Source organism: Leuciscus leuciscus (assembly GCF_965113295.1).
Source record: "Leuciscus leuciscus genome assembly, chromosome: 4".
Lineage (NCBI taxonomy): Eukaryota > Metazoa > Chordata > Actinopteri > Cypriniformes > Leuciscidae > Leuciscus > Leuciscus leuciscus.
This window is the reverse complement of record NC_138728.1, coordinates 28,282,029-28,307,220: the sequence shown is the minus strand read 5'-3', so window position 1 is coordinate 28,307,220 and position 25,192 is coordinate 28,282,029. Positions and strand designations below refer to the sequence as shown.

Below are 25,192 nucleotides of genomic sequence, written 5' to 3'. Positions count from 1 at the left end.
GGACGAAAGTAATGACATAAAAGACACAGCACAGCTCTTAATTTTTATCAGAGGGATTGATGATAATTTTGAGATCACGGAGGAGTTTTTGGCCATGGAGTCCATAAAGGGGACAACACGAGGAGTGGACTTGTATGACAGTTTGACTGGTGTCATCGAGAGACTGAAGTTACCATGGAGTAAACTTGTGAATGTCACCACAGATGGATCGCCAAATTTAACAGGAAAAAACTGTTAAGAGCACTCATCCTGTGAATTTGCGTGGGTCTCGATAGGAGCAATCTTCGAGGCAGGTTCCATCATGGTAGCTTGAATTTGGTCCAGTTTTACCTCGAGTGTCGAAACAGTGGTTTTAAAGTCTGCAAAAAGAGCAGCCCAGTGTTCTTCCAGAAGGTAAGCGATGGCTGCCAAGCTAATATCTCTACCGTCATCACCACACGCCTCAACTTTCTGATCCTTTTTGCCTTGTTTTGCTGATTTGGCTGCCATAATTCGATACAGATCTGTGTACGACGACAATATTGTCCAATTGGTAGTGAATTCGTGGGGTTTTAAGCCAGTTATAGAATAAAAAGATGCGGGAGTAAGACTCAACGTGTGTCTACGCCCAAGCCCAATTATGTTCTTTTTAAATACTGGATACTGTTCTTTTTTTTAACTGTTAAATTTTTTGGCCTTTTTCCTCTCTAATGTGGCTTGATCACTTTTTATCTTGCGTAAGCAAGATTTAATAAAACTGTCACAATAGAAGACCCACAATTTCTCCATTTAGTGGTGGACAATTTTTTTTTTGTGATTTGCTAAGGCTCATGGCATCACATCGATTTAGAACACGAGCGTCAACTTCACTTGCCCTGTCCGGGCCTTAACAGTATATATACAGCGCTCTGTCCATTTCAGACAGAGCAGCTCTTTGTATGCTTCGGTGAACCAAAGGGCTCCCCTCTGACCACAGTCCGAGCCCCCTTTTTTTTCTGGGCTTAACTTGCCCTTCTCCAGCCCTACCACCTAGGGACCCTTACCCAAGCGTCCATGGCTAGGGCTAGAACATGTCCTTCTGCTCACATAGCACGGTGTGATTGGATTGGTTCCCCATAGCGTCCAGCAAATTCGCAATACATGTAAATGTTTCAAAAGGGAATGTTAATTACATAACCTTGGTTCACTGAGATAACGAGAACGAGTATTGCGTAGATGGCTGTGCTATGTTGCTACATGACTGGCATTCATCGCTTCAGTCAAATTAAACCTGATTCCTATGGTGAAAAAAAAGCTTATTTTATAAGCAGATGCCCCGCCCATTTCAGCGGGCTCTGCGCTCTCTTGCCAGGATGCGCCACGATTGGCTCGCGCAGACATGCTGCTTCATCATAGGTTCATGTAGTTCCCACTGACTGGCCAATAGGCGTGCTCAGATCGCTGTAGTGTTATGCATTTTTTCAATTCGGAGAAAAGGAGTTTCCCCCATATTGTCAACCAAAGACACAATACTCGTTCCCGCTATCTCAGGGAATCGAGGTTACATAAGTAACGGAGACATTGTTCAATAAACCACTATGTAATTTTAAAAAATCCACTGTTGTACCGAAAACATTCCAAACCGAAGTACATACCGAACCATCATTTTCGCTTTCCTAGTGCTATGGGTTATTTTCACTATACAAAAGCCTACACAGTAGTAGTAGTAGTACTTTATTTATTTTTTGTCAGAGAGTTTCTTAACATAAGCATTTCTAAAATACAAAAAAAATACAAAAATACAAAAAAAAATTCACATGGGCATACAACACTAAACAAAAACAGCAAAAAAATACATATTCCTTTATAATTCCAATCAGATTCAATAACTAGATCACTTGTGGCAGAAATAATTTTTTGATCAGATGAGTGTCTGATATGGACCACATGCACTCACCGGTAGGGTTGCAAAATACGGGACAATCTAAATATTTTGTACTGTATCACACAGTATGTCATTTCAGTGTCTGCAGATAAGAATGTGTACAAAAGGTTCTCAGACATAAACATTTGTTTTGCTTAACCTATTTATGTATAATTTAATTCAAAAAATTATTTTAATGTTATACAAACACAAACCATTGTTCAAAATAATAGCATTTATCTGAAATAGACTATACACTACAGTTCAAAAGTTTGAATGACAGGTGTCGGTGATCATTCTCAAGTGTCCTGATCAGCACTGCTACTGTTGTAGGCCTATCATTCAGTGGTTAGATCAGCGTAGCAGTTTATAAACGGGACACGGGAGGTCATGTACGGGACAAATAAATTAGGCCCAATACAGTTGGCAACCCCACTCACCGGCCACTTTATTAAGTACACCTTGCTATTACCTGGTTGGAACCCTTTTGCCTTCAGAACTGCTTTAATTCATTCAACAAGGTGCTGAAAATATTCCTCAGAGATTTTGGTTTGATTTTGAACATTATGGCATCATGCAGCTGTTGCAGATTTGTCGGCTGTACATCCATCATGCTAATCTCCCGTTCCAACACATCCCAAAGCTGCTCTATTGGTTTGAGATATGGTGACTGTGAAAGCCATTTAATTGCAGTGAACTAATTTTCATGTTCAAGAAACCAGTTTGAAATTATTTGAGCTTTGGGATATGATGCGTTATCCTGCTGGAAGTAGCCATCAGAAGATGGGTACACTGTGGTCATAAAGGGATCGACACGGTCTGCAACAATACTCAGGTAGGCTGTGGCGATTTAAAGATGCTTTTAGTACTAAGGGGCCCAAAGTATGCCAAGAAAATATCCCCCATACCATCACACCACCACCAGCACCCTGAACCATTGATACAAAATGGATCCTTGCTTTCATGTTGTTAAATGCCAAATTCTGCCCCATCATCTGAATATCAAAGTAGAAATGACTCGTTAGACCAGAAAACATTTTTCCAATCTTCTATTGTCCAATTTTGTTGAGTCCATTTGTAGCCCAAGTTTGTTGTTCTTAGTTGATAGGAGAGCTACTCTGTGTGATCTTTTGTTGCCGTTGCCCATCTGTTTCAAGGTTTGAAGTGTTGTGTGTTCAGAGATACTATTCTGCAGACCTTGGTTGAAATGAGTGGCTTGAGTTAAAGTTGCCTTTCTATCAGCTCCAACCAGTCTTGCCATTCTCTTGACATTAACTAGGCATTTTAGCCCACAGATCTGCCGCTAAATGGATATTTTCTCTTTTTCTGAGCACTCTCTGTAAATCCTAGAGATAGTTTTACATGAAAATCCCAGTAGATCAGCAGTTTCTGAAATACTCAGACCAGCCGGTTTAGGACCAACAACCATACCACGTTCAAAGTCACTTAAATCAGCTTTCTTCTTCATTCTGATGTTTAGTTGAAACTTCATCTTGACTGTGTATACATGCCTAAATGTACTGAGTTGCTGCCATGTGATTGGATGATTAAATATTTTTGTTTACAAATAGTAACAGGTGAACCTAATAAAGTGTCCAGTGAGTGTATAAAGGTCACGTGAACAGTCTCACGACAAATAAACATTAAGAAAATCTGATTAGGCCCACATTTATTTACGGCTTGAATGTAGCCTCAATTTCACACAGACACGCATTTTCTGGTGCGATTTTAAATTGCTAAACCATTTGAAACTCTTTCCACACAAAGAACACCAATACGGTCTCAAATCTGTGTGACTTTTCAGGTGTATCTGTAAGTGTAATGGCAAAGTGAATTTTTTATTACACTGATCACAATCCAATTTCTTTCCTCTAGAGGGAATTTGGAAATGACGTCTCAGGTCTCTTTGATTTGTGAAACTTTTCTCACGCTGAAGACATCTGAAAGGCCTCTTTCCATTGTGAAGTCTCGTGTGAGCTTTAAGCTTTCCTTTATTTTTAAAATTCTTTCCACAGTGATTGCACATGAAAGGCTTCTCTCCAGAGTGAGTTATTACATGATTCTTAAGGCGATTCATGTCTCCGAATTTACTTCCGCACTGATGACATTTAAAATAGTTCTCGCTTGAGTGAATCCTCATGTGCTTATTAAGGTTTTGTCTTCCTACAAAACTTTTCCCACACTGACCACATGTGAACGGCTTCTCTCCAGTGTGACCTCTCATGTGGTCCTCAAGGGTCTCTTTACGTGTGAAACTCTTTCCACACCTACAACATTTGAACGGCTTTTCTCCAGTGTGAATTTGCATGTGATACCTAAGGCCTAGTTCCCGTGTGAAGCTCTTCTTGCAGAGTCTGCAGGTATAAGGCTTCTCTCCGGTGTGAATTCTCATGTGCTTTTTAAGGTTTCCTTTTTGAGTGAAACTCCTTCCACACTGTTGGCAGGTGAATGAGATATCTTTAGTGTGAATCCTCATGTGAATTTTAAGGCTTCCCTTTTCACTGAAATTCTTTCCACACTGCTGGCAGTTGAAAAGGTTGTCTCCAGTGTGAATTCTCATGTGGTTTGTAAAGTTTCCTTTTTGAGCGAAACTCTTTCCACATCGTTGACAGGTGTAAGGCTTCTCTCCTGTGTGAACTCTCATGTGAATATTAAGGTTTCCTTTATCAGTGAAACTCTTTTTACAATGTTTGCAGGTGAAAGGTTTCTCCCCAGTGTGAATTCTCATGTGGACTCTAAGGTTTCCACGTTGATAAAGACTCTTTCCGCACTCTTGGCAGGTGAATCTTTTTTCCCGTGTGGTCTTTTTAATCTGTGTAGATTTTTTTCCAGTCATGAAATCATGTTCTTTCTCTTTCATTTCCTTAGAACTCTCCTCTTTCAGCGCCATCAGGTCTAAGATGAAAAAAGACAAATACAAGTCAGTGTTTCCCCTATAAATTTTTCCAGCAGCGGTGCTGTTACGTGCCGGAGGTTGTTACCAAGCCACTCGCGGGGGGTCTGGGGGCATGCACCCCCGGAAGATTTTTTTTTTTTAATAACCCCTTAAACCATGACTTCTGGCAAGTTTTGTGGATAGAAATGGACATTTTGAGACATACAAATTTATATATATATTACGGCTGGGAATCGATTAAAATTTTTTTAATAATTAAAAACGCACAATTTGCTGTGATTAATCACAATTAATCGCATTCCCCAAAACTTGTAATCATCAATATTTAAATGTAGAATCACTAATTAAATTAAATAACACACAAAAAAGGGGAAAAAAAGAAAAATGTCCACACAACTTGGACATAAAATAGCCCTATATTAAAATATAAAACATCAATATATTATTCTTCATTCAGTTCTATGCAACATACTCGGATTTAACAGATTTATTTTTTGACTAATTATCAAAATAAAGTAACGTTACCAGTCATAGAAAGCTATTATTACCAGAGCATGTGATCAGAGCAGGTCATTTTACCATTGTTGCCCAGCATGGCTATTCCAGCTCAGCAAACAGAAGTCTACTACTGAGAAATTTCACGTTATTTGAGCGGACTTTGCTTTTCCAGTGCGTGATCGGTACATGATTGGAGCGTTTAGGCCGTGAACCACAGAGCAGAACCCGCAGCAAAAACAAGGAGCAGAACATTGAACATTGAGCAGAGAGCGCAGTGCGCCGACACACACACACACACACGGAACGGAGAGCGCGGCGCAAACACGGAGCAGAAAAGACCCGCACGTAAAGTTACTAAACAAGCTGCGCGAGAATGAAACCTGATCGCCGAACACGGAGGGGCGGGACGGCATATTTTCCATAGACAGTAAAAAAATTGACACAGCGACCCCATAGACTTCAACGTAGAAAAGTTCGTACCGCTTTCTCCTTTCCACAGGCTTGCTCGCTCTCCCGTGGCGTCTGTCATTGCTATGCAACCATGAACAGAGGCGCGCAGAGAAAACGAGCGCGCCGCGTCGCTTCTATTATGAGCGCGCTTGCCGCACGCCCACATTTGAAATATTTGCATGTGAACGGCCCCTTACGGCAACGTGACATTAGCCTAATCAAAATATTTCCATTTGTGGCTCTTTCCTCCTTTCTTGACAACAAGTGGATTCAGAGCCATCGCATTAGCAGTGCCGCCGGTCGCCATGTTTCAGTGTTTTTAAGTGAATGTCGTGATATTACTGATCATGTGAAGATTTTTGCAGCGGCGCTGAGCCGCTGCTTAATACATTGTAGGGGAAACACTGCAAGTTGACACCAGTTCAATGGCGCAATGCAAAAGAAATCAAAATATTTAACAAAAACATTTTAAGCATCAAAACCAACAGCATTATATACATAGCTATATACCCCATCTTATCCAGGGTATTTTGTTGGTCAAAATTGTCTTCAGTGGTGGAAGACAAACACGGTCATCACACACACAGTACAAAGCCCAGTACTGACAATAAATGCATAGTAACAGTTTGTAATATTACCTTATCCTATGTATACACAAAATAAAAAAATAATCATTGTCAGTACAGGTCATAAAATAAAGTGCTTAGAACTATTTTTTATTAAAAAATATGTGAATGATTTAAGTTAGGAATAAAATTTACAACAAAGTAACTTCACATAGAAAATAGGGTTGCACCGAAATTTTGGCTGCCGATAATTATCGTGAGTGAATTATATGTGAGTGAATTCATATGCGTGTGATATTCTATAAAAAATATCAAACATTACAGATTGATTATTTTGCACTCCTGACAAATTAAGAAATTAATATCACTGCAACCCAGTTTTATCATAAACAGTGGTTAAACATCAAAGCTGGAGTCTTTAATCTTTCTCATGATACGAACAAGAAAGAGTGTGATGTTTTAAAGTGCAGTGAATGTTGAACACCAATAATCTAGGGCCGTCTGCGATATTTGAACAAAGGGGTTGGGGTCGATCGGATCACAAGGGCCTTGTTTACACTGCAGGTCTTGATTCGTAAAATAAAGAAAATAAACATGATGCGCGTTCTGCCGTCTCTCTCAATGTGAAGTTCATTCTGAAACGCAACAGAAAATGATCTGTAACTCAGCGAATGTTTGTCACACAGGCTTGTGACGTATGTCTTTAACAAAGCTTGGAGTCTCTATTTTTAAATGATTTAAATTATATCAAAAACAAATATTCTCTGTTTAAGTAATCCGTATGAAAGCAACAACATGTACAGTTTCTGAAACGGGTCCTCATTAACTCTGTGACCGCACCCACGCGCGCAGGAGCGATTGACATGCAAATAGTCCACGTGAAGGCCTGTAAAGGTCCCATCACCTCAAAACAAAGAATCAGAGACTCCAGTAACTTACTCCTCTGCTTTTCATCGAGTTTGGAAGACTGTGTTGTTGCTGTGCTGTTGGATTTACCTCAGAAGAATTAGAAGAATTCTTGTTTTATTATATTATGTTTCACCTGTCTGGATCTTACATGTGTGTTCAAGCATATTCTACCCCTTCTGAGAGGGTATTATCCACTGCTGGAGATACAATAAGCTATAAGAGAGGTCCCAAATTATCCTAGAGAATGCAGAAATATTTATTTTCCTTCAGAAAAATGAATTCTTTTTGCAAAAATTGCTAAATGTTGAATTTGTTGACATTACCAGTCTGTTAAACTCATTTGACAAGTATAAGAAATAAACACAAAAAGGATTGTGCATTTTCCCCTTACTACTATTTTTTATTAGTTTTAATTCGTATTGAATGGGAACCGGAACCGGAAAATGTCTTACGATTCCCAACCCAAATGATAAAAAGTAGGCTAGTATGTGTTTTTACTCTACACAAATCACATTATGAAATAAATGTTTTTCTCCAAAACACGTTGGCCACAATTATTGGTACCCCTAGAATTCTCTGAAATTTTTGAATTCTGAAATCTAGAATTTTTTACAAAAATCTCTGAAGTATATTCCCATTAATATTTACCTTTTTTTTAGCACACCTAGGAACTAGGTACTAGTTGACTAGGAACATGAAATTGTCCAGCTATGACTTATTGTTTCACAGGAGTTTAAATATGAGGAAACACAAAGGCCAAATTCCCTGAATCATCCATCACAATGAGTAAAACCAAAGAATATAGTTCTGATGTGCAGCAAAAGATTGTTGAGCATCACAAAATAGAAAGTGGCTGTAAGAAAATAGCTAAAGAATTGAAAATCCCCATTTTGACCATCAGGCCAATAATTAAGAAGTAATAATTATATTATAATTATATAATAATTATATAATCAAGGAAGAGGAAGAGGACGTGTGCCTATATTGTCTTAATGGACGGTGAGGATGAAAGTTTGAGTGGCCAAAGACTCTTCAATAATCACAGATGGAGAATTGCAGAGATTAGTTGAGTCTTGGGGTCAGAAAGCCTATTAAAAAAATAAATAATAATAATTCAAACAACCCCTACATCCCACATGTTGTTTGGGAAAGTTTTAAGAAAAATGCTCCTCGCTCATCCAAAAACAAAACTCCAGCATATTCAGTTGTCAGACACGCTAGATGTGTTTAGTGCACACAAGGATAAAAAGTACCCCATGTGTACAATTTAATATACCATTGGATCTTTAATGTTGTGGGCATATTTTTCTGCTGGAGGTCCTGGACTTCTTATTCAGATACATCGTGAATTCTATCAAATATCAACAGATAAAAAAGATCAAAACCTGACGCCTTCTGCTAGAAATCTTATAATGGGCTGTGGTTGGATCTTCCATCAGGACAACGATCCAAACATCAAAATCAACACAAAAATGTGTTGGAGCACAAAATGAAGCTTCTGCCATGACCGTCCCAGTTCCCTGACCTGATGAGTGGAGTGAACTGAAGAGAAGCAGCACAAACATGGATCTGTGAATCTGAAGGATCTGAAGAGATTCTGTATGAAGGAATGGTCTCTGATCTCTTGTCAGGTGTTCTCCAAACTCATCAGGCATTATAGGAAAAGATTCAGAGCTGTTATCTTGGCAAAAGGAGATTGCAAAAAGGTATTTAATAAAAGGGTATCAATAATTGTGGCCAACGTGTTTTGGAGAAAAAACATTTATTTCATAATGTGATTTCCCCCCCACTTTCAATTATTTTACTTCAATGAAAGGTTAGATTTTTAGATTTATCTAAATGATAGATAGACTAACCTTGTCAATGAATATATTTCCCATTCATTTTGCTATATTTCCTATTCAGACTCATTTCATGTATGTTTTCATGGAAAACAAGGAAATTTCTAAGTGACCCCAAATTTTTGAACGATAGTATGTATATGTATATATATATATATATATATATATATATATATATATATATATATACATATACATACTATCGTTCAAAAATTTGGGGTCACTTAGAAATTTCCTTGTATGTACATACATACATACACACACATGTATGACTGCTTACATCAAAAAGTGCACTGATGATGTGACAGTCACCAAGACCATCACCACACGTGCCAACCAGAAGCCATGGATGACAGCAGAGGTTCGTGGGCTGCTAAAGACCAGAGATGAAGCATTCAGATCAGGAGATAAAGCAGCCCTCAAAACAGCAAGAGCCAGTCTGACCTGTGGCATAAAAAATGCAAAACGGTCATATGCCCAAAAAATCAACAACCACTTCACAGACAGCAGAGACACACGGAACCTGTGGAAAGCCATTCAGACCATCACTGACTACAAGCCCCCGCCACAGGCCTGTGATGAGGACACATCCCTCCCCGATGCACTCAACCACTTCTATTCACGGTTTGAAATGCAGAATGACACACCTGCACAAAAACTGCCCACACCTCCCAACGACCGGGCGCTCTGTCTGTCTCCAGCCGACGTAAGGAAGACCCTATCTAGGATTAACCCACGCAAGGCTGCGGGTCCTGACAACATACCTGGCCGTGTTCTGAGAGACTGTGCTGTACAGCTGACAGATGTCCTAACAGATATCTTCAACATCTCGCTGAGCCAGGCAGTCGTCCCCACATGTCTCAAATCCACAACCATCATACCGGTACCAAAGAAATCACCGGTGTCCTGTCTCAATGACTACCGTCCCATAGCACTGACTCCAATCATGACGAAGTGCTTTGAGAGGCTAATCATGCATAACATCAAAACCAGCCTCCCCAACACACTCGACCCGCTTCAGTTTGCATACCGTCCAAACCGCTCTACGGACGATGCAATTTCCTCCACCCTCCACCTGGCTCTTACCCACCTAGAAAATAAAGACTCCTATGTTAGAATGCTGTTCATTGACTTCAGCTCGGCATTCAACACAATAATCCCACAACAGCTCATAAATAAACTAAACCTGCTGGGCCTTAACAATTCCCTATGTAACTGGATCCTGGACTTTCTAACTGGAAGACCTCAGTCAGTCCGTGTCGGCCACAACACCTCGAGCACTACCACACTGAACACAGGCGCCCCACAAGGCTGTGTGCTCAGCCCGCTGCTCTTCACACTGCTGACCCATGACTGCACTGCCAAGTTCAGGTCTAACCACATCATCAAGTTTGCTGATGACACAACAGTGGTAGGTCTCATCAGCAACAACGATGAAACGCACTACAGAGAGGAAGTGGCACAGCTGGCTGAATGGTGTGGCACAAACAATCTGTCCCTCAATGTGGAGAAGACAAAGGAGGTTGTGATGGACTTCAGAAGAAACTCCGCTGACCACCCCCCACTGACCATCGACAGCTCGACTGTGGAGAGAGTCAGCAGCACTAAATTCCTGGGGGTGCACATCACAGAGGATCTCACCTGGACCACCAACACCATGTCACTCTTCAAAAAGGCACAACAGCGCCTATACTTCCTCCGCCGGCTGAAAAGAGTAAGTCTCCCTCCACCCATCCTCACCACATTTTACAGAGGCACTATTGAGAGTGTGCTGACCAGCTGCATCACTGTCTGGTACGGGAACTGCAGTGCTGCTGACCGCAAGACCCTCCAGCGGACAGTGAACACAGCTGCTAAGATCATCGGTGCCCCTCTCCCCTCCATTCTGGACATTTTCATTACACGATGCTTCAGCAAAACCAGCAGCATCGTGAAGGACTCCACCCATCCCTCCCACAGTCTCTTTCAGCTCCTACCATCAGGAAGACGGTACCGGAGCATCAGAGCCCGCTCCGCCAGACTGCTCAACAGCTTTTTCCCCCAGGCTGTGAGAGCCCTGAACTCAAATCACCCCGCCCCCCTCTGAAACCCCACGCAAACCCCTACCTCCTGAAACATGGACCCCCCCCCAAACCCAACCCAACCCAACCTTACCACACCAAAGAAAAAACTGTATGACACTTTACACTATCTGCACTATGGACACTTTACACACACTGCTGCGTGTACACAATCCCACAAAAGACTCTGCAATATATGTTTACATGCTCATGCACTACATATCATCCTGCACTGTTCCCCAACCAGCTGCTGACTCAAATGTCTCTCTTTGCACATATTACAGTATCTTCTATTTTTATTTGTATAGCGTAAATATTTTTGTGAAGTATATAGTTTGTATTTTTTATTTTATTTTTTATCCTTTATTCTTTTAGTTGTATAGGGTAAATACTTATATATAGTATACTTATAGTTAAATCTGTCAGTAGGTTAGTTGTGTATAGGTTTATAGTGTTTTTTTTACTTCATTGTTGTATGTCTGTATTTATGTAGCACTATGGTCCTGCGAGGCACGACATTTCGTTCCACTGTATGTCCCCACATGTAGCGGAATGACAATAAAGCTCAACTTGAACTTGAACTTGAACATACAACACACACATATACACACAAACATATATATTATATATAATAATAATAATAATAATAATCTTGTCTGGTTAGCCCGTTTCCCACAATGTTTACGCATTAGGTCAGTAGGCTGAGAGAAGGTGTTATTTTGTGGCTGTTTGTACGCTTATGATATGAGCGTCTACACAATGAAAGCAATCCGGTCTAATTTTTCAACTACCTCTGAAAGTGGTCAAAAGTGGACAAGCTCAAAACATTTTAGACCCCGTTTACACCTAAAAATACTAAAATCAAATTTTTATAGGTTTATATTTTTTATAATGTTATAATTTCACATTTAATCTCCAAATTAATGTAGAGACAACATAAAGACAGTATATTTGAAATACTCGTTTAAATTGCATCTTTTTATGAATGAAGGCCAGTATCAGTGATACTAATACAGGTATTCATGTCTAGATAACCAACCAAGGGTATATACAGGAATCATGGAGTTAAATTTAATACAGTTTAAGACCTTTTTTAAGACCCCTTCCATACATTTTAAGATCTCATCGCCACTTACACCGTTACATCGGCAACACCTTACATTTACTATTTTGATTGTAAGATAGCACAAATAAACCATATTAGTTTGTGATAACTCCTTATCAATGCAACATAATTCAGAAAGGTGGGAATGAAGCACAAGATAATTAATTGAGTGACTAATCAATTGCAAGGTTTATTAGAAAGAGAAAACAGAAACCAGATTAGACCAATAAACAAAACAATTGAAAAAAAAACAAAAAACTTATGGAAGTGGGAAAATAAACCTAGAGATCACACAGTATATTCAAAAGATGCATTTGTAACATCAACTCTTATAACTGTCTGCAAACCATAGCTCTTTGTGGTACACTTCTCACGACAAACACCTGAGTGGTCAGACAGTTTACCTGTGATTACGGAGTGCCTGATTTGATGCACCAGAGCAAGTCCTTCAAACACAGAGTGTTAGTACTAGGGGTGTGCACGAATATTCGAACTGTAATTATTATTCGAAAAATAAAATACTATTTGAATTTGACTCTTTGCTGGCTGTAAATGCTGTGAATCCATGATAAATCCAAGCACTATCTCAAAGTTATAATTAAATGCACTGGGTGGTGCCGTGGATTGTATTTGATCATAATGTCGTTGTGTGGCTTGCGAAAACAGCGTTTTCTGTTCTTAAACCCGCCTCCCTAAACGAAACTTAAAGGAAGCGTATGTCTCATCAATCATTTTGCTATCAGATAAGTTATCATCTCGGATCCTGCGGGGTCCAGCTGCACTTACCTGCAGTCGTGAATGCAGTGATGGACAGCTGTCTTTCCTCGTTCGACTGGTGTTTGTATTTCATGTGATTTATCATTGTGGTGATGATATCTTAACTCAGATTCATTAATTAATTTGATCAAAAGAAATTCCATTTTGTAAGGTCATTTAGTAAGATCATTTTCAAGTAATTCCAAACTTCGCGACGCAGACGACAACATTATGTGATCAAATCCAAAAATAGACTACACAGAATCCCACTACTCACCTACACAATGATTAAATTCAGGCAAACTTTAGCATTCAGCCTCTTTGGACAAATTTACATAATGAAGAGATGATAAACAATTTAATACCTTGGAAAATGGCATTTAAGGTTTTTTACTACTTTAACCCTCTGGAGTCTGAGCGTTTTTTTGGGCCCTGGGGGTGTTCTGACATGCCCTGACATTTGTGCTTTTTTCAGTTGCTTATAAACATATTAATGGCAAAGGTGTAAATTCACTCTATATAGCACAAACAGGACTACAATAATATGTGAGCCACATGTATGTACATGTTTTCATTTTTGAGAGAATAATGTTTATGCGTGGTTATCGAAAAAACTAAAAATTAAAATTTTTGAAATAAGACCACAAAACACATACTAAATATGTGGCAATAAGACTTTTGACTTATGGATGTCGTCGCCTATAGTTTTTTCTTCAAAATTATGTGAAAATAGTCTTGCTTTATCGTTCACATAAAACCATACATTGATTTAAATTGATGTAAAACAGGTTTTGCTTGGAAAGCCAATATGCGAGGGGGCGTGAACGAGGAGTGGTTTACACCTTAGAATACACCCACTCTGCATAATGATGAGCCATTCACTCAGGTGTGACACTGACTGAGCCACAATGAAAGGACAAAAGATATATTTAGAAGAAGACTTATATTGACCATTTAAGATTTTGCTTACATCTATCTTGTAAATATGTTTTGCTATTTTATTAAAATGGTTACAATTACAACAATAATTACAATTTCAACAATATTTCAAGTGTACTCTTTCTTTGTAAAAAAAAAATGATTATAGGCCCTACATTTTATCTATGTATTCATTAGTTTGAATATAACCAACATTGGAACAGCTAACATCTTAGTTGATGACTTTATTTTTGACAAAAATCGTATTTTATATATAGAAATGGCTAAACAAAAGCTTATTTGATGTGGCAGTATATTCTACAGTAAAAACTGTACCCAAATCTACTAAACAAAATGTTGTCTTTCATATTTCGTCTGACTGTAACGTTGTTTTCATGAAATATTAGGGCATATTGTTAATTTGCAGTTTAATACGTTGCTTATACAAATAGCCTACATTTTATTTCAACATTCAGTCGATGTTTACTTATCTCAGTATAGCAATGCAGTTTGCTAAAACATCATCATTCATTCACACACGCGATTTAAATTGAAACTGTCTTTGCCAGCTGTGGTAAACAGCGCGCATCTGTGCCGTTTATTCATTCATAAACAGAAACCCACGTGAAGAAATTCACGTGAGAAGGAAAAAACTTACTTGTATTCCTCAGCTCGCTCCTCGATATACCCGCACTTCTGAGGGACATTTTCGATTAGTATTATTCCTCACAGCGCTGCAAGACGGTGTAAACAATGATCTAAATAAACGTGTGTGTTTTCTCGAGCTGATGGGGGCGTTCACAGGATTGCCTCAGCCATTTGCGTTTGAATAGCGCGCGCTCTCCGTGGGCGGGGCCGATTATAACGTAATGAGATGAGATGAGCTCGACTGGAATCGCTCTCTTTTAATACAGATTTCACAAGATGAGAATAATTGTTTTTTTATATAAATGACTTCATTTAAAAGAAGAGAATTCAAGCTTCATGCCTGTCTGTCTGTATGTCTGTTTGACTGAGTATTCGCTGAGTTATTGTTAATTTTCGGACGCGTTTCAGAATGGACTTCACTGGCAGAGAGAAGGCAGAACTCGCTTCGTGTTTATTTTTCTTTATTTGGCAAAAAGCACAACACTTTGTTTTTATTGTGAGTATACACAAAAATAATACACATTTAACAGAATCGATTGATGTATGAAACTCCTATGGAAAATCAAAGTCAACAGAGTATTTATGAGTTTCTTTTACACTAATAAAAAAAAAGCGAGCTGGTATCGCCGGCGATACAGCCGACCTCAGGGGGTTAAGGGCCTTAATTTTCTCTAAATTGATTTATCAACTCTGAATACTTTTTAAGATCCCGCGGACACCCGGGGTGCTTACGCCTACGGTTTCCCCCACTCTACCCTATTGTAGACAGAAATGGAAAATAAGAAAGTGTGATTGCGTCTTTCTCTCTCTCGCGCGCTCTCTAGCCTTTGTTGTCAGGCGCGGGTTATTCCCCGGTCATGGTCACACTAGCGGATGGCTTTTTCTGCAAATGGCAATAGGACCACTGGGAGGAGCCAGAGGAGCTTGATTTTTTTCACAGATTATCTGTCTCACATTCTACTGACAGGACATAATGACAGTTTTAACAAATATGTAAAAAAAAAAAATTTTTTACAAAAGTTACCTACTGCAGCTTTAATTAAATAATTGTGGTGGTTTTTACCCCTGGCACCCGAACCCAATCTTTTAAGGCCAAATACCGTCAAAACTTGAGCACAGCTCTTCATTTAGATTTCACTACTGATTTACACTGGCATCGCTGACAATGACCTCATTCAGATAATGTTGTACAATTAAAATGAAAGATAACGCAGCCTCTATTGTTATTGATTATTTGCGAAAGTCTACCGGAAGTTACGTTTTGGGCCACAAAAGCATCCATGCGCAATAACGGTTGTTTATGTTGTTGCCGTTGAAACCGTCTATAATATATATACAAGTGCACTGATTGGAGAGGCTTGTGTTGTTCAATAAATGTTTAATTTAAGCAATTGTCTGTATCATTTCTTATTAACTGTTAGATTTTATGAGATGAAGGGGGAAAAAAGGAAAATCGGCCAAAAATCAGCATCATATATTGGCCATCGGCTGCCCCGATTTCTAAATATCGGCACCGGCTAGAGAAAAACCCATATCGGTTGACCTCTAGATAGAACTTTAGTAATGAGAACAAAAACTTGATAAGCATGTATGAATGCATTTGTAATTTAAACTGAACTTAAACTAAACTGGTGCTTAAGATATTGTTGGTCATTCAGCATAATTTTTTTTTTATTATTATATATATATATAAAACCTAGAAATAGATCATAGTAATTATTATTAAAAGGTAATAATTAGGGATGGGGCCGATCCGATCCAGTATCGGGACCGATACCAGCGTAATTCACGTATCGGATTTTCCCGATCCAACCGGCGGAGATATCCGATATCCATGAGTCATGTCCGCGCTTTAACGTTGCCTGCTTAAATGACTCCAAAAGTGATTCCCGGCGGCTAGTCTGCTAGCTGGCCGCAAACTGCGGAATGGATTTACTGAACGGAGGCGCGGCTCAATGAGACACAGAGTTATGAGACACGCCCCCGCTCAGGAAATCCATTCCGCAGTTTGCGGCTAGCCAACAACGTCCGCTGTGTGGAAATACTTCACACTAGAAACACCGCAGAGCAAGACAGCGAAATGCAATGTTTGCAAAGCCGTAATTCAGAGCTCTTTGAAGCTCCCTCGCCTCGCGTCGTACAACACAACGAACGCAATCAAACATTTAAAAAAAGCACCACGTTACTGTGCGTTCACACCAAACGCGAATAGCGCGTCAAATTCGCGTCTATTTGGACGCTTGAATATTTTGAATCCATTCGCGCGTTAGGGTTAGATGGGGGGAAAATTACAGAGGGATTTATGGATATCTATATATCTATCTTTTTAATATGGATATTTACTCCTGTAAATCAGAATATACTGTCGATAGCCTTAAAAAATTGATTTTCGCCATGTTTTTTGGAATAAAATGTTATATAAATTAGGCTAGGAATAATATATTTACAAATCCCTCTGTAAATGTCTTCATAATATAACTAGGTACAAGACTGGAAAGTTTGGTGTATATAGGTGCTACTGAAGTGGAGATTTCGGACTTGGAGTGTGAGAGAAAAGTGATTTTGGGAAAACAGGCTTTAAAGATTTATATCAGTCAATTAGATTGTGCATTTAGAGTTAAAGCCCCCCCTTTTACTTTCACGATTGGTTGCTGATAAAAAGAAAATGACCATATTTGGATCTGACAGCATTGTACAGGAGAGAGAGAGCTTTCTAACGGTATATGTGACGACAGAAGTGCGGGCAGCAATCACGGAGCAGCGGGATGATTTAGAACGCCAACTTTTGTTGCATTTATGAGAAATCTACAGATGCAAACAGACCAAGTGTAGTAAAATAAAGATCTAAAAGTGTATTTCTGACTTTTTTTTTTTTCACCAAAAGTCTGACAGAAGACGTTATTGAAGACAAATATCCCAAAATCTCAAAATTAACCAGTAAAAAAAAAAAAAAAAAAAGATGTTTTTGCCTGCCGTGTCTCGCCTTAAAAAGCAGGCCTATTTATAATTAGACAAGTAATTCAATTTTCACGAAAATTATGTACAAATAATTATTAAAAAATTTACAAATAAATTTAAGATTTAAAGTCGGTAACTTAATAATAAAAAATCTGTAGATCAAGAATAGTTTTGGAATCAGATCATGACTCACTGAATCGAATCGGATCATGAGGTTATTAAAGAAAGATTCACCCTAATGTCACAGTCAGAAAAGAAGAAATCCTGCATCAATAATCATCATCATCATCGCACCATTCTGAATCGTAATCGAATCCTTAAGTGCCAAGAGATTCCCACCCCTACTGCCCAAGAGCGACCCACTACACGTCAAATAAAACTGCTTTAAATAGGACATTCTTTGAAAAATATCATTCATTTCTGTAGACATCGACATTTTAAATTATTGAGTTCAGTTTTGAGTATGAAACCAACCTATTTGTTCCTCAGTATCTTCTTGTTTCAAACTGAATACTTCTTCAATCTTCATTTCTTCACTCTCCTCTTTAATCAACGCCATCTTGTGTCACGTGGATCTCAGTTGCTTCACCGGGAGTTTTTCTGTGTGTTTGGACACTCTGTCCTGTTAAAGATAATAGAATAATGAGGATAATTAACAAAGAAAAAAGAATCCAAACTAAATCTCTGGGTGCGTCTCAATCAGCTCTAGTTCAATGCACTGGTAAGGGAGTGTCAGAGTGAGAGTTAAAGATAGGGTAAGAATTTTTTCAATAAACACTTATTTGTTATTCTGGTTGAAACTCTCTTCACATCCTAATAGCAATCAATAATAGAAGGGGTGTAAATTTTAAAACATGTACATCTTCAGATCCCATTAATTTCAATGGAGGGCGGGCGACTTCCGGCGACACGAGAGACAGTGACCAGTGTTCACATTCATGTTGATTTACTATTAACTAGTAGTAAAGAGTAACAGATGATTCGGTTCACGTGCCGCTTGAACTGAGAAATGTCAGCGATCTGTCATGTCACATTTACAAGCGCCAAAACTGTGTTTATTGTTTGAATTTCAAAATTAAATTAACAGAATCTGAGAGCTGAGAATTTGTTTTATATCAATCAATAGTAACCTTCTCTGTCTCGTCTGTCGGTGTCAGAGTCCCATCAGTGTCTTTGCTTCGCGATTCTCTGCGTGAGAAAATGGATGTGTGGCGTGAGAGTGTGTAAAGTGACAATTGCGCGAGTCTCACGGTGAAGGAGTGAGTTGGCAGCCCTGTGGATTCAGTGTGTAAATGTTTCTGGCGGGTGTGCTTGTGCTGTCGCGGTCTTGTTCATTTGCCATATTGTTTGTGTATCTCTATGGCAAACGCTGAGTCCGTTCGGAACTACGGGAGCCCAGAGGGGAGCATCGGCGGATATTAAGAGGAAACCGATTATCATTCAAACAAGTCGACGTAAACTACACATTTGAGTTAATCGCTAAAATCGATTTATCGCTCAGCCTTAAAGGGGTGTGTTATTTTCAAAGACCACCCCCTTAGAGCTCCAGCGAGGAGGAGGAGCTGGTCCTCATTTGACTCTGCAGTGAGTACCACTTGCTGACAGGAGCACCTGCATCCTACATGTTCAGCACTGAATGAGTGACAGGATCAAGGTAAGAGGCTGACATCTAGTGTAGAAGACTAGTAAATGAGATTAACGTCAATCAGATATTATTATGTTTAATGTTTGCGGGAATAAATACACACAAAAAAAAGATTGATTTGTGTTTTTTGAGAATTGCTATCGAATTGACCACATTTAAAAAAAAAAAGATTAATTGGAAAATCTTCTGGGGGGAATTTTGAATGGCTCCATTTCTCCCATTATAACTTGTCAGTACCTGAAATAGGCCTTTATCACAGTCTGCATGTCATCACATCAGGCTCCGATTAGAAACGTAGCCTAATCGAATTTATGCCTGCATTATTGTCGATGGAAGATCGCCAATTTTGACAAGAAAATTAAACTAACTTCGTTAAACTTGACAAAGTAGTATCAATATTTCAAACAGTTCAATATTACCTCACATTTCATTGTTACCCACTTTAATGTGCAACATTATGTGTGCGATAATGTCCCAGCGTTGCTGGTGTTTTCACAGTCCTGAGATAAAAGAAGATCTGCGAGTTATTGTTTTTATTGTTGTGGCATATTTATTATGATTTATCTCCAATCTTGTCTAAAACATAATCATATCCAGTCAAAACCAGAGGATGGGACACATTTAAGATGATCAAACTAATTATTTTTGAGGAATTTGGGCTGGAAATATTCACTTATTTGAACAACTTTTAATGTGATGTTTGTATGAATATGAACATTAATTTCTTGCTTTATTTAATAAAAAGGTGATCAGACTCTGAAGTATTGCACATATACATACAGGCTTGTGTGCTCCACTTTAAATCTAGAAATGTGCGCAGGAATAGACACATTTTCTTAGTTTTACCGTTTATTTTTGTTTTTTCTTTACTGTGGTTGATGGGTTTAGATAATGGGGCAAAACTCAGTAATCTATAAAACTATCTATAATTAATACAATAATTGACAGTGTAATTCGTATTTGCTGATTTTCTTCTGTTTTCCTCAATGATGGTCAATAATTAAAGCACTATTTTGCTTTTCGGTATATTAAAGTGAACGAGCAGTTCGTGACCCGGATGTGCGGAATAATAAAAAGCTACAATGTTTGAAGAGAGAAAGTCATTTCCACGACGAAAAACTTTATGCGCATTCAATGTAAATTAAATTATAGCATAGCATTGAGGACATCTCCAAAGTTATTAACCGAGAAAATGAGACGCATCTTTTCTATTACTTTTGTGTGGATGCACTTTACATTTATTTATAATAAATGTTAGATACAGCATTACAATGTCACGTTGAATAATAATCCATTCATTCTACAGCGCTTGCAAAACCTATAACATTGACTCAACTAATGGTTTTGATCAACTTAAACACTTAAAATGCTTCAAAACACAAACCTTTCTTCAGTCGAATCACCTCAGACACGAAAGTGCGGCGCAGCCTTGTGACGTGTTCTTCTTCTTCTGTGCATTTACTGGCGAGTTGCAAACCGACTAAAAGGGAGCAAAGCGCCACCTAATTGCTGGAGGGTGACAAAGAGGAAGATTTTCAGTTTCAAACCATCGTTTCAAACCATCGTTTCTTTACCTGTGAATTTTACAAAGAATTTAAATAAGATATCTTAGAATTTTGGAAAATTAAGTATTGTTGCCAACTATGTTAGGGATCTATTACACTGATTCCTAAGCCGGTTGAAGATTTATAGAGAATTGAAGGCCTATAACTTTAATCAATAATGGTTCTAAATTATTCTCACATTTCTTTGCAAATCGACTAAAGTTAGTCATGTTTAAATAAAATCATAGATGATTGTCAATCTGGCTTCATATGTGGATGATAATTGCAATAGTTCTGCTAAACTACCTTTTGGGACCACGATTCAATATAGGTAGAGGTGTCAAAAAAGGAGATCCATTATCTCCTCTCCTCTGTTAATTCTATTGGTGATGCAACATGCAAGTAATGCATTTTCATATTAAAATCAATCTGTTTCAAGGTATTCAGTAGGCCAATAATGTAATTAAATATTCCCATTTAGCAGATAAACATTTTTAGTAATTAAAAAACAGATATAGGCTACAGATGAACAAATGATAAAGCTTGAGTTGCTGAATATTCGATCCCTTTCTTCAAAAGCACTTATTGTTAATGATATGATTACAGATCATAACCATGTGCTGTATTTGAGAGAAACTTGGCTAAAACCAGATGATAACATTACTTTAAATGAGTCCACCCCGCAAGACTACTGCTATAAACACGAGGCTCGTTTAAAAGGATAAAGGGAAGGGAATTGCTGTAATTTATAGCAATATCTTCAGTATTACTCAGAAGTCTAGTTTCAAATATAATTATTTTGAAGTGATGGTGCTCTCTGTAACGTTATCTAGTGTAAATGATAAATCACTTCTGAGATTTGTGCTGGCTACTGTATATAGGCCACCAGGACACCATACAGACTTTATCAAATAATTTGCTGACTTTCTATCAGAGTTATATGGCTGCAGATAAAGTCCTAATTGTTGGTGATTTTAATATACATGTAGATAATGAAAAAGATGCATTGGGATTGGCATTTAGAGACATTCTTAACTCTATTGGAGTTAGACAACACGTGTCAGGACCTACTCATTGTCGTAATCATACTCTAGATCTAATATTATCACACAGAATCAATGTTGATGCCGTTGAAATTTTGCAGCAGAGCGAAGACATCTCAGATCATTATCTAGTCTCGTGTAAAATTAATTTAGCCAAGGCTGTAAAGCCGACTCTGTGTTACAAATATGTTAGACCTATCACTTTTGCCACTAAATATTGCTTTATTAATAATATTCCTGATCAGTTTCATCTCCTCAGCATCCCAGATAGCTTAGAATAACTTGATATTGCAAAATAAATGATTGACTCTCTCTTTTCCAGCACTTTAGACACAGTTGCTCCTTTGCTCTTAAAGAAGATTAAAGAAAATAGTCCAACGCCGTGGTACAACGAGCACACTCGGGCCCTTAAGAGAGCAGCCAGAAAAATGGAGTGTAGATGGAAGAAAACAAAATTAGAAGTTTTTCGCATTTCGCTGAGAGAGAGAGCATGATTCCGTATAGAAAGGCATTAAAAACTGCTAGATCTGCTTATTTTTCAACCCTATTAGAAGAAAACAAACACACCCCAAGGTATTTATTCAAAACAGTAGCTAAATTAACGAAAAATAAAGCTTCAACACCAGACATTTCGAAACACCACAGCAGTAATGTATTCTTTACTTGCAAGATTGATAATATTAGAGAGAAAATTATAACTATGCAACTGTCTACTACAGTATCGCATCAGACAGTGCATTTTAGTCTCCCTGAGGAAAAATGCCATTCATTCACTGCTATAGGAGAAAAATAATTGTCTAAAACAACATGTATGTTAGACCCTATAACGACGAAGCTACTGAAAGAGATGCTTCCAGAGGTCATAGATCCTCTTCTTAAAATCATTAATTCATCTTTGTCACTAGGATATGTACTGAACACTTTTAAGCTGGTGTGGTTTTAACTGCTGGGGGATTGGGTGCGCTGCTCAGACAATACAGAGGGTGCTTCTCAATATCCCTCCTCGTCTCCTTGCTCATCCGTCCTCCATCCTATGACCCGGAAACCGATCGAGCTCAGCCATCTTGAAGGACATCTCAAATCTCTCACTACTGGGGTACACATTTTAAACCTTATATCAACATAGCTAGCTTACACTACATAATTAACATTTTATGTTCTCCCTGCAGATCCTGTCAAACGTATCACCTGTCCGAACCTAGCTATACCTGATTTTCAAAACCCAAAGGCACTTTTAAGAGCCAACCTCTATCTATCACTTCATCATTTTCCATCTCTGCCTATCTTTTGCAATCTCTTTGTCCATCTATCTCATTATCTATATATCTATCCATCTCTCCAATCTCTTTATCTATCTCACAGTCTTTCCTCTCTGTCTGTCTAATTGTCTGTCTTATCAGTCTTTGTCAGTCTGTCTGTATTTGTCTTGTGTTGCAATGGCCACAAAACATAAACTTGACTCGCAGGATCCCCACTACCTCTTGAACTGAAACATGACCACATTCCAGCTGAAGCCAGTGTTAGAGTTTGTATATACCTCAATAATTTTATACTAGAACATATAACTTAATACTTCTAACTGTTTTACAGTCACATGCACTATTGAGTCCCCCCCATCCAGGTGGATGCTGCACATTGGTGGTGGTTGAGGAGATTCCCCCTTCCATGTAAAGCGCTCTGAGTGCCAAGAAAAGCGCTGTATAAATGTAATGAATTATTATTATTATTGAGTGCTCCTGTCATCCAGTGTGTAAGTTCCACTTACAGTACCCTCAGCAAAACTAAATCCTCAAGAGAAATTTGGCAAATAACAGTGATTAATTTAAGTTTAAATGTAAAATCCATGTATAATTAAAGTTATTAAAGAAAACCCCCTCAGACAAAACTGACAGTGCAATAGATGAATTAAGAACAGTTTTTACTACAATTTAGTAAAGATTTGGGCCAGTTTGATACTGAATCTTAAAAGGGTGTGTTTATTCTAAATATTGATCAGTTGACTTTTAATTGTCCCTTACAGCTTTATTTCGTATTTCCTTTACAGAAAAAAATATGGCGAGGCTGTCCTTCTGCTGAGCCTCAAAGAAGCTCTGCATCATCGTGGTCTTTTCGGCGGCAGTAAGCCTCAGAGTGCTGGAAAGAAGCAAGAGCATGCCACCTAAAATGCCTTATTGCAAACGAGGATGTTGGTCATTCTTTGAGTAGGCTTTGTCACGAGCCTGCTGTTATTAGATTGGTTTTCTTTAATATTAAACTATAATTACCTAGGGTAGGTTTGATGAGAATTAATGCTCAGTGCCCTGCTTTATAGGTGCCCAATTATTGCTTTATAACAAAAAATTCTGATTGAATCTTTTCATATAAATGAGATATAAGACGACTAAGTACAGTTTTTCAACAATCTAAAGTTTTTGAACAGACATTGTTTAATAACAATTATACTTTAGGTCACCGTTAAACAAAATCATTACAGTAATCTTCTAAAAGATAAATAGAAGATATGAATGTATTGAAACTTAAAACAGTCTTTTAATTTTAAAATATCTAATGTAAACTTTTAAGGTTATGCTTTGAAATGAATTTAGTATGGAAAGGCGTTAGCAGACTAACATGACATACGCTCTGACACGATGCACAGAGCACGGTGAAAGTGAGAATAATGGTACGGTGACCGAGAATAATCGGTCTGTCACCCGATATCCTGAAGCTATCATTATTGTCAACTAACTTCTTTCTCAGCGCTGATCGGAAGGACCTTATAAGCAGCCTATCAGTGGGACAGTCTCTAAATGTTCTCATGGTTGCTCTCTCTGAAGACAGGCCTATGTTGTCATTTTCTCACAGATACAACTTAAGAAATTATTGAACATGACTTGTGACGCTCAAGAGAGGATGGACTCTTCACCACTCTGGAGTTGCCCATGGTGAGAGGCGGCGGGCTGGTGTGGGTTTGCTTATAGCCCCCCAGCTCAGCCGCCATGTGTTGGAGTTCACCCCGGTGAACGAGAGGGTCGCTTCCCTACGCCTTCGGGTCGGGGATAGGTCTCTCACTGTCGTTTGTGCTTACGGGCCGAACGGCAGTGCAGAGTACCCGGCCTTCTTGGAGTCTCTGGGAGGGGTGCTGGAAAGTGCTCCGACTGGGGACTCCATCGTTTTACTGGGGGACTTCAACGCCCACGTGGGCAGCGACAGTGACACCTGGAGGGGCGTGATTGGGAGGAACGGCCCCCCTGATCTGAACCCGAGTGGTGTTCTGTTATTGGACTTCTGTGCTAGTTACAGCTTGTCCATAACGAACACCATGTTCAAGCATAAGGGTGTCCATCAGTGCACATGGCACCAGGACACCCTAGGCCGGAGGTCGATGATCGACTTTGTGGTTGTTTCATCCGACCTCCGGCCGTATGTCTTGGACACTCGGGCGAAGAGAGGGGCGGAGCTGTCAACTGATCACCACCTGGTGGTGAGTTGGA

The 25,192-nt window shown here is 38.8% G+C and overlaps 1 protein-coding gene across 1 annotated transcript; it reads right to left on the bottom strand.

Moving 5' to 3' along the window:
* Positions 1–1,679: 1,679 nt before the first annotated feature.
* On the bottom strand, positions 1,680–20,577 carry LOC309497654 (uncharacterized protein). Its single transcript, XM_082167953.1, has 3 exons — positions 20,517–20,577; positions 17,962–18,109; positions 1,680–4,777 (listed from the first exon to the last, which is right to left on the bottom strand). Exons 2-3 carry the CDS (start codon positions 18,044–18,046, stop codon positions 3,552–3,554), a joined length of 1,311 nt encoding a protein of 436 aa, XP_082024079.1. The 5' UTR covers positions 18,047–18,109; positions 20,517–20,577; the 3' UTR covers positions 1,680–3,551.
* Positions 20,578–25,192: the final 4,615 nt, after the last annotated feature.

Excerpts from the sequence above, each read along its gene's own strand:
- LOC309497654 (XM_082167953.1), bottom strand. The coding sequence starts at position 18,046 with ATGGCGTTGATTAAAGAGGAGAGTGAAGAAATGAAGATTGAAGAAGTA. Across the intron at positions 4,778-17,961 it reads AGATACTGAGGAACAAATAG|ACCTGATGGCGCTGAAAGAG; the intron begins GTTGGTTTCATA and ends TTTTCATCTTAG.